Source organism: Phalacrocorax aristotelis, chromosome 3 (genome assembly GCF_949628215.1).
Source record: "Phalacrocorax aristotelis chromosome 3, bGulAri2.1, whole genome shotgun sequence".
Lineage (NCBI taxonomy): Eukaryota > Metazoa > Chordata > Aves > Suliformes > Phalacrocoracidae > Phalacrocorax > Phalacrocorax aristotelis.
In genome coordinates, this window is record NC_134278.1 from 101,120,718 (window position 1) to 101,131,820 (window position 11,103).

The window sequence follows — 11,103 nt, forward strand, 5'->3', positions numbered from 1 at the left end:
CTCATTTGCCCCTTCCTTTACATCTTTCTCCCTGGACAACTCCTTCCCACTGTCCCACTTCCCCCTCTTCCCACACCATTTTTATTCCCCACTTAAGAGTGGGGTCCTACCAATGCTGCCTAAAAGGAGCCCGTTGCGGGGCAGCAGGCATCAGACATGCTGCCAGATCTGTGCTTCCTGCCTCCCAGTGGCACAGCAGGGGGAAGACAGGCTCTTCTAACACAGGTGGCATCAGGCAGGGATGACCAGATTCAAGCTCTTCCCAAGTTTCCTTTCTTTCCCAAAAAGAAGCCAGGCAGAACTTGGAAGAAATAACTCCAAGACCAAGACATACACATGTACACATAACAGCCATCAGCCACACAGCTGTGTTGGCAGAGGTGAGACAAGGAGAAGCAATACAGCAGCAGTGCAGCTGTGGTTGCAGAAATAGGGCAAGGGGAAGGGATACGGTAGCCAGCGAAATGATCTCTTGAGAGTAAAATAGCAGCAGCCCAAAAAGCATCCTCATCCGTTCACCTGTGTTCTTATGAAACTCATTACCTTAATTACAGGAGCATGATTAAGGCTAAGGATACATTTCAGTATTGCTCCAAACAGACCTGCTACTTCAAATAATCAGCAAATCAATTTCCTAAAGGATCTGCTAATAGTGTTTATATAATACTGAGGGAAGAACAACTCTGAAGCACACAGTCAAAATGATCTCAGTGGAGCCTTCATTATGCTTGCTTATGAATGCCCATTCTGTGAATGTGCAAGGCAGTTTATACTTAGATGGTGACACAAGGTGAACTATTTAGCCAGAACTCATAATGCGATAAAATAACAAGGCAACAGAAGATTGACTAAACAATCAAACACCTGAAACAATGACTCAAAGCACGAAGATGGCTGGCATTTAAATGCATTCAAAAATCAAATGTCATTCTACTCAAAAAAATGGTGCTTGTATCAACAATGCCTGGCACTTGCACAGTATCTGTTATCAGATAATTACAAGGACTGTAACTTAATAATTGTCACAATTTTACTGTACATCTCCTTAATTTTTTTAAACTTCAGTTCCTCCAGTGATGTGCTTAGCTTAGAATTCCAGCTGTATTAAAAAAAACCACCAAACAAAAACCTATCTCTGATAGTTAGAATATGGCATGACCTGCAAAAGCATAGAAATACTAAAGGTCACAAAACTAACCCAAAGGTAAGGTTTTTCATGACCTATTGCATTGGTGAGGAGTTGCAAGCAGTGTGCTATGGGACAACTCAATTTCTTCATCTCCTTTATATTCTGCTTCATGTGCTCACATTATCAAAACTGGAGCTGCAAGTTCAGCACTCCTGCAGTATCTTGCTGAGAAAACCTACTTCGACTGTAAATGTTTTCTGACTCTTCAGTGCCTTCTAACGTAACTTTTCACAAGGACATTCCTAAAATAAACCCTTTCTTTATATAGGAATAATTTTTCAATGGTAAGTGGAGAAAAATATAAAGACACTTGTCCTGACTTCACAAGGTCCATTGATGTTCCTCTGAATTTTCCTGAGCACACTATGAAACACTAAGCAAGAGGAAGATGCTGTGTCCCAACAGAAAAGTTTTGTACTTAAACTGGGGTGACAGGATAGACAGACTACAAGGTGAAAAACTGGCTATACCATCAGACTGAAAGGGTAGCAGTCACTGGTTTGAAGTCTGACTGATAGCCAGTTAGGAGTTCCTCAGGTATCAATACCAGAGCAAGTCTTGTTTGACATTTTCATCAATTACTTGGAAGATGAGATATGTGGGGCAAGTTTACAGATGACACTACACTGGGGAGATCAGCTGACATACTGTAGGGCACAACTGCCACTAAGGGCCGCCCTGACAAGCTGGTGGAATCAGCCAGCAAGAGCTTCATGATGGTCAAGCAAGACAAGGACAAAGTGCTGCACCTGGCACAGACTATAGACACATACAACACTATGGTATCCTCCTGGACAAGATGTCCAGCATACAGCTGGGTCAACACATAATGCAGTGGGTGAGCAATTGGCTGATGGGTCGGGCTCAAGGGGTCATAGTAAACAGAGTTACATCAGGCTGGCAGCCATTCAGCAGCTGGGTTCCACAGGGATCTATCTTGGGTACTCTTTAATCTCTTCGTAAATTAGGTGATGCAGGACTTGAAAGAATACTAAGTAAGTCTGTTGACGACACAAAATTGGGAGGAGCTGCTGACACTCTCAAGGGCAGAGAGGCCCTGCAGAGAGATCTGGAGAGCTGGGAAATCACCAGCCATATGAAGTTTAACAAGGGCAAGTCACAGATTTTGCACCTGGGGCACAGCAACCCTGGGTGTACATACAGACTGGGGAACAAGAGGCAGGAGAGCAGCTCTACAGAGAGGGACCTGGGGTTTCTGGTCGATGGAAAGTTGAACATGAGCCAACAGTGTGCTCTGACAGCCAAGAGGGCCAACTGTGTCCTGGGGTACATCAAGCAGTGCATTGCAGCTGGTTGAGGGTGGTGACTGTACTGCTCTACTCTGCACTGGTGCAGCCTCACCTCAAGCACTGTGTGCAGTTTTGTGCGCCACAGTACATTAAAGATACAAAGCTACTAGAGAGTGTCCAGAGGAGGGCCACAAAGTTGGTGAAGGGTTTAGAGGGGAAGCCATATGAGTAGCACTAATGTCACTTGGTTTATTCAGCCTGGAGAAGAGACTGAGGGGAGACCTCATCGCGGTCTACAGCTTCCCCATAAGGGGAGGAGGAGGGACAGGGGCTGATCTCTTTGGTGACTCACAGGAACGGCAGGAGGATGCTCCAGGGGAGGTTTAGGTTGGATATAAGGAAAAGGTTCTTCACCTAGAGGGTGGTGGAGCACTGGAACAGGCTCCCCAGGGAGGTAGTCATGGTGCCAAGCCTGGTGATATTTAAGAAACCCTTGGACAATGCCCTCAGAGACATGGTGTGATTTGGGGTTGTCCTGTGCAGGGACAGGAGTTGGGCCTGATGATACTTGTGGGTCCCTTCCAACTCAGGACATTCTATGATTCCATGATTACAGCCTGGGAGCAACCCGGCAGAAAAGGACCTGGCCCTGGCCATTCTGGTGCACAAAAGACGTTTGGAGCACATGACACACAAGGAAAGACTGAGGGAAGTGTGTTTAGCTAGGGCAGGATCTGATCACTGTTCAGTTTCCTGGGGTGGGTTAGACAGAAGTCAACACAAAGCTCTTCTCAGTGGCATGCACCAAGAGGACAAGAGACAAAAGTCAGAAGTTGCACCCAGAGAAATTTCAGCTGTGTGAAAGAAATATTCACAGTGGGAGTTGTCAAGTACTGGAACAGGTTCCTGAAGAGGCTGTGGACTCTCCACCCATGGAATAATTCACAAGTCAACTGGACAAGGCCCTGAGCAGCCTGGCCTAACACTGAAATTAGGCCCACCTTGAAGAGGAGATTTGACTAGATGATTTCCTAGGTCCCTTCCAATCTATATTGTTCTATGAACCTTTCATTATTTCTTTTAACAGGAACTGGGTATTTCTGAAGGTGCAATTATTGCCAAGGAACACAGGAACCTATGTTTATTCTGTCAATAAAATTGCATCTTGCTCTCTGCGCAGCACTGTGGTCACAAATTGAAATATTTTGATGGGAATTTCCAACAGTGAAACACCCGAACAAGTTGATCTAGTAAATCAAGCAGTATTTGACATTCTTCTACACCTCATGAGGGGACTCTGTCCTGTGACTTTAAGCGACTATTCCTTTGCAGAGTGGAAATAACAACAATTCTTAGCTGTTTCACAGCTTTTTTTCCACAAAAAGTGGAAGTGTTTTCCAAACCACCGACCTCCAGAAGAATAAGTCTCTCAGTATCCCCAGCTTATGACTTAAGTGAGACCTAGTTTCATTGCCTGGTAGAGTCACCTCCATCTGTCAGTAGCAACAGTGGTTATAAATCAACTGATTGTTAGAGGCACTGAGGAAGAAGAACAGGGCGAAGAGAGGTCTAGTCTCTGTAAGGAGAAGATTCTTATTCTCTGCTGAGCTTCTTCCTCTTTCTGAAAAATATTTTGATAAAAGGATATTTATGTTGGGGTGGGGGGAATCAACTAAACCAGGGATCTGAGGGTTGAATTCAATGTTTTACTTGTGATTTAATGTAGTATGTGGTGGCTGAATAAGCAAATATATGTAATGAGAGCTATAACCTCATGCCTCAGACTCAATCTAAGAGTTGTACTCAGGGTCTAATAAAGTATGACAGCTGTATTGCCTTGCTTGTTAACAGGCATAGCAGTTTAAAAAAAAAAAGGCACTAGAAATACATTATTTACCAATTTGGATATAAAATCCTGTTAGTAAGTAGATTTTCCAGCTAATCTTAAGACCAAAAAAAATCACATACGTGACAGCCAAATAACATTTAAATAGTTCTCTGCATATTTTTGTGGGAGGCTCAAGACTCGACAGAATAATTTGTTTTACACAGATAATGGAGTCACTGTGACTTGTGAAGCATCTGGAATTACAGCCAGTGGCAACCACTCACAATTTAAAACCCTTCTCCAAATAAATCTCATCATGACAGTTCAAGCATACACAGAGATCCAGTTTAATCTTTCCACAGTATTTAAGTCCGTGGTAGAGCCCAAAGACTTCTATGATTTTTTAATTATCATTTAAGCATGACAAGGTAACTAAACTGTAATATACTTATTTTGCAATATACGAAATAGAGTTTGCTCCACAGCTTGTGCTGCCTGGCCTAATATCTGTCTGTCAGCATTAATGTGACAAACTTCTGAAAGAAAAGTTGTAAGAGAACTGTCAAGCTATGTTATAGCCAGACCAATCTGGTTGTCCTCTGCCTTTAAAAAGAGTGGAAATATCAGACTCATTCCTTAAACTGTCATGACTATGAAACCTTCAGGGACAATGTGCTTAGCCACTTAGAGAAGAAAAAAAATCTTCAAGAAATATGTATAACATACAGCAACAGTGTTTGTGTTCCTGTTCATCAAACCTTAATCTGATTTTATTTTTAATCACATAATTATCAAATATTCTCAGACAGCTGAATTAATGACTCATTAAAGGACAACACTGAACTTCAGCATCTGAAAGAAAATTCAAGCTTGACCACAAGCCTGTAAGGAAATTATTTTGTTTTCAAGACGGGCTCCAAAGCATTGTAAAGAAGTTAAACCGAGATGACTGGCAGCCTTTACTGAAGAGAAGCACTTGCTCAAGTGAGCTTATGGATCTCTTTACTGGTTTCAGGTAAGACTGCTATCCTCCAAACCAAAGTTACAGAAACAGTAAGACATTGATACACAGAGAACATTGATAAACTAGGACCTGGTATGTGACTGAAGTGCTTTGCTCAACTGAATTTGCTATCAACCCAAGCTTTAAATTATTCTTGTGTACTTTTTAATTTACCTTTAAAATCAAGGTTGTACAGTTTATCAAAAATTAGGCCAGGAATTTTATAAGGAAGACCAAGTGAGTCAGATACCAAATACTCACCAAATTCCACACACATAACTATTGGAGAGCTTTTGAATTTTTTACCTAAGCTACCACAACTTGAGTACTAATAAAATATGGTCCACATCACCAGGACAATACAGTGACAAATAACAGAAGTGGCAACATCTTGTTTGTACATAGCAACTTCTGTCAGAAAGCAAAGGCATTTTAGGGATATATGTGTTAAAATGACATGCAATACTTGGAGTTCAGTTCTATTATCCACACTTAGTAAATGAGAAAACAAAGCAAAGATAATTCAAGCTGTCTGCTAAACATAATACACAAAGCCAAGAGCAGAAACAGCGCTGAATATAGATTCCAAGGGCTTCTCTTCCTGATGTTTGCAAAGAAGGATGCTTTAATTTAAAAGTCAATCTTAGCCCATATTACTCTGTTCAATCACTGCCTCCCACTGTTTTTCAGTATACCTGTGAACTTTTAACTGTTAAGTCAAGCCAAAGTCATATTAAGGTAGTTTATCAGGATAAATACTATCCTCATGCTTCAAAAGAAAAATAAGCGTGGGGGGGGCGGGGAGGGAAGGGGAGAGAAGAACGTGTAAAACAAAAATATTTCCATGCTCTGCTATTTATCCTTCTTATGCTTGGTTCAGGTAACTGTCACCAATTTCAGTGCACACAACTTTTTTCATGCCAGAGAGCATGGCCAACTTCAGTCAGCTTCAGACATAATTCAGTGGAGCTCCACTAGAAATGAATATGTTATGTCAAATCATATTGGTAGTTCAAACAGACTTGACATAGATCAGTTAAACATTAACAGGAAGCTAAATCTTAGTTCGGGATAGTTTAGGAATGGAATAAAAATTATTAGTAAAAAGCTGTTCATAAAGATGAACAAGAGCTGAGGACAGCAAAACAAAGTGCCTGTGATGTTTAGTAAGAAGGCCATATACTCTGTTGTTCAGTTTACAACATGATCAGATGAGGATGTAAAATTATCTAGTTAGTAGATCAAATTCTGCTGTTAGTTGTATCACACAATCCCCCCAAAACACTCTCAGCTGCATTATTCCAGATGAGAAGACACCTTGGCCAAAATACATTTAAACGATACCTCAGGTCATAAAGCAAACAGGACACTATTGTCATTGCATTTCTGCAACAAGTCACATGCAGTATATACTCAAGTCAATTGTACTGAGGTATCTCCATGTATTATGACACACCCACCTCCCCACCCCCCCCAAGATATTAACTCACCAAAGTTTGCTCAACATTTTAATGCTCACTAACTTCATTTGAAGACAGTCTCATTTAGCTGATTTACATTCAGCTAATATGACTTCAAATATAACCAACTTTACCAAACTGTATAGTTAAGAGAATTCAAACTCAGGGAAAGGTTTTGGGCCTCAGATGGAAAAGCTCTCCTGAATTTTGAAAGGACTGTTTCATAGTGTTACATAAAGTTTACTCTGAACACCAAGACTTGTTTGAAACAGCTTATGTAATTCTATAATGGGAATGTAAGTTTTTATTAAATTCCAGAGGCTGGTTAGAAGAAAGCAAGCAGAAAGCGCACCATCCTCTACTAAATCCTCTAGTACAGCGCCATGAAAACATCCACTTCTACATGAGGTTTCCAATATTGTGTCATTACAGATAGAGGTATTGTGGTCACTGAACAATCTGAATGATTAAAACATTCCCATAACAAAGACTGGTATTGGTACTGTGTTATACATAGAGAATTTAATTTTTCAGCCCTTTTCTTCCATTTTATATGTTGGAGTGAAATTCCAGCAATAATATATTATGATAAGTCTTGTGCATAAACAAATGTTTATGATAGTATCTAATTTGGTTTTTGGGGATTTTTTTTTTGTCATGACAGACACCACTGGCTACCTATATGAGAAGATCACTCATAGGTATGAAAAAAATTTACGACATATTCCAGATGTCTGAAGCATTCTGTATTTTATTTACAATTTCATTACAATACTCTGACCAGCTTCACTCTATCTGCCCCCAAAGAGTACAGAGCACAGGAATGTATAAGACCCTTTAACTTCTCCGAGGAAAGGCATCAGAAAAGCAGTTTCCAAAAATAAAAATCCTCATTTTACCCTCTTCTTTTGTTTTGGTTTCATAGGTTTTACTGAACCTTTTACACCAATATTAATGGAAATTACAATTCATCTCAATTCATCTGACTTCCCAGCAGGAAGAAAATGAGATTTTATTTGATCCACTGTTAATTCATTCCAGATAACTGCCCAAACCTCTTCGAGCTCCAGGTTAAACAATATGAAGTCTGAACGCTACAGTTTTTTCCTGTCCTTTAAAATAATTTACAAAATATTAATTCTTTTTAGTCTTAGAACTTTACTTTCACAGTGATGTGACGCTTAATCAACAACTTATTCTTACCAAAAAAAAATGTGGGTTTTAAAAAAAAAAACCACAAACACACTTAAAAAGCATTTTAACAGGAAAATATAATTATTAGAATTCTCCACCGCCCTTATGGGAGCCTATTTAAAATATACCTACTGCCCCTTATAAGTATATTACAGTGAAAAAGAACAGGTCACAGAGAAGGAGTAGGAGTTTTGTTTTTTGGGAAGATTTTCACAATGAGATGTTTAAGGTAAAAGAAACTCCTATGACTCAATACATAAGCTACACAACAGACTACATTTTAGAAGAAATATGAAACCAGATCATAACAGTTCTTGTAGAACGGATAATAAAAATCCTTGCATTTTACGTATGTGGGTAAAAGATATGCTTAAAAGTTTATTCAGGTAGGGTGTTAGATATGTTACTCTATGACCTTCACAAACCATGTATTTTAACTAAATTATTATCTATTTAAAAGAAAAGATGGTACCAGTTCTTGCTCTATTATAACAGAACAGCACCTCCAGCTATTTTCCATTTCAATCCCTCAAAAATGTTTCAACAGATATAAGAAGGATGCACCATAAACATAAACCTATTGACAAAAGGTTTCCTTTCTTAGTTGCCTCTTATGGACCTCTACAAATAATGCGTTGCTCTCCATGAGTTTACAGACTGAAAGTTGAAAATGGTTCCCCAAGAGTATATTTGCAGTACCTACAATGATTTACGGAAGAATAATTTGCCCCATTTGCTAGAAGTACCGAATGTCTTCAGACAACAACAGCTTCAGTCCAGGAAAAAGATGACTGGTGAAACATGATAACAGACTTCAAATATATTTAAAAAGTCATTAAAATTGTGACAGTAGTGAAGGAAATAACTGTTTCATTTGTTGCAAGAGATTCAGGGTAGAATAGACTTTTAACTCTAAACCCTTTGAAGAAGCTGTAGAATTCTGTTTTGGGGACAAGGAGGGAAGAAAACATGAGTAACGATTTAAATTTTACTACTCCTTTTTTCAGAGAACAGGAGTGCAGTAGTTGACTGCTAGAGACCCTTTTCAGCCTTGCAGTACTTGACGTCACTACAGTATTTGGCATTACCATCACACTTTTGTGGTTTCATTAATAAGAAAAAACTTGTAACTGCACCATGAAGAGTTCAAAATAACTCGATTTCAAAGAATTCTCACAACACAGTTATCTGTTTCATACTTCTTACACGCTTACAAGTAAGCTAGCAGCTTTACTCTCATTTCAGTAAAAATAAATTCTGTATTTCCCTTGCTTGTTAGTCAAAGGAGAGGGTTTTTTTTTATTTTACTCCATCAGGTATCTGTAGAGGCATTCATGAGACGTGCTCTACTTTTCAACTTATCCTGTTCCATCCGAATGTTTACAGCACGGAGTCATTTGCGTAGCGCACACATAGCGCAAACAACCCCACGTAACCGTTTCAAAGAACTGCAAATTAAGCATAAGGAAAATCTCACCACTGCGGAAATAAGCACCTTCTCAGTCACAGGCTTACGCCCGCCACAGCCACCCAGTGCACAACAAGGAACAAGTCCACCATTTCCGAGTGAAATTCATGACGGTGGACTCAAATGTCCAGCTCGTGCATTACAAGGGCGAGGAAGTTCCACGTCCAAATTCGAGAGTTACGAAAAGTTGTTCACGTAGTAATTACCGAAGGGAAACAACCCCACCGCTTCATCAGGTGGGGGGGGGGGGTGGGGGGGTGTGATGGTGGTGGTTCTCCCTCACAACGCTCTATTCTCGGGCAACAGAAAACTGCTGTTCTCACCTCGAAGATCCCAGGGGGTAGCACGGTCAGTGCTGGAGCCATGAGCGCCTCTCCGGACTCGGCCAAAGCCGCCCGCGCCGGGCGGTCTCCACACGCACAAGGCTAGGGCAGCGTTCAGGCTGCCAGCGCTCCACAGAAGCGCGAACGCTCAGGTATGTTATTACAAGCTACCACAGAAGCACTGTCTAATGACAGTGACTGTCTAATGAATGTCTTAGGCCTGTAAAAACTTAATAAATAAAATAACCGAGGCAGAGGTTTCGCGGCTCTGTCTGTCCTGGCACAGCCGCCGGTGCGGGGCGGGCAGGCGGGGGAAGCGCGGGAAGCCGGCGGCAAGAGCTTCGCCTCGGCTGCCCGCCTCAGCCAGCCCTGCCGCCCCGCTCGCCTCACGGCACGACCCCCACCCGCCTCCCCCCGGGGCTGGAGCCGGTTTTAGCGGGCCTGGCGGGCGGCGGATGGGCAGAGGTACTCACATGCCAGATGGCGAAGAAGATGAGGGCGGCGCAGAGGACCAGCGACAGCATGTAGCAAAAGGCGGCGAAGGTGAAGGCCATGGCGGGGAGAGCCCCCCGCGACCCCCGGGTGGTCCTGGCGGACGTCCAGGAGAGCGGCGAGCCCCGGAATCCCAGCGGGGAGAGCGGCGAAGTGACCGGGCGCCCTCACGGCGGAGGGGAGTGTCAGAGAGAGCCGGGACGGCCAGGGAGCGCGGGCGGGCGGGCGGGCGGCCGCCGCGCCTCTCACAACCGCTCCCTTCGCTCCGCCGAGCCCGTCCCAACCCCCGCAGCGCCGGCAGAGCGTGGGGCTCCCGGCCCGGCCCCTCCACCTCCGCCGCCGCTCTCCCCTCCCCGCTGAGGCGCGGCGATGGGCGGCCCCCGCCGCCAGGGCGCCCCCGAGGGGCGGGTCTCCTCAGCGAGGGGCTCCTGCCGCCGCTCGGGTAGCGCAGTCCGTCGGTTCAGGCCAAATCCTGGAAAGATAATGACGTGCCCAAACTTGAAGTGCTCTTTATTTTATTATTATAATATTTTCTTTTAGGATCGGGTAAATCTGGTAGGAGGAGGGCTGAGAGGTGCCCCAACGTCCAGGCGTCTCGGCCGCTGCGGTGCCAGGGCATCAGCTGGCCTGGGGAGGCCAGCGCGGGAGCCGCCGTCCTCTGATGGAGCCAGAGGGGACAGAAACCGAGCCTCGGAGCTAATTAACTGAAATGGAGTAGCTCAGCAAAGGAGGATCAGTCCGTCCTTGCTGGAGCGTGTCTAAAGAAGGGAAACAAAGCTGGTGAAGGGTCTGGAGAGCAGGTCTTATGAGGAGCGGCTGAGGGAACTGGGGTTGTTTAGCCTGGAGAAAAGGAGGCTGAGGGGAGACCTTTTCGCTGTCCACAACTACCTGAAAGG

The 11,103-nt window shown here is 43.2% G+C and overlaps 1 protein-coding gene across 1 annotated transcript in view; it reads right to left on the reverse strand.

Annotated features, from left to right (window-relative positions):
- The window catches only part of CNIH3 (cornichon family AMPA receptor auxiliary protein 3), a 53,585-nt gene extending 43,098 nt beyond the window's left edge, over window positions 1-10,487 (reverse strand). The window contains exon 1 of the mRNA XM_075088773.1: window positions 10,189-10,487. Within this exon, the coding sequence (XP_074944874.1) occupies window positions 10,189-10,269 (81 nt within the window). The 5' untranslated portion in view covers window positions 10,270-10,487. The remainder of the gene's footprint in view (window positions 1-10,188) is intronic.
- Window positions 10,488-11,103: the final 616 nt, after the last annotated feature.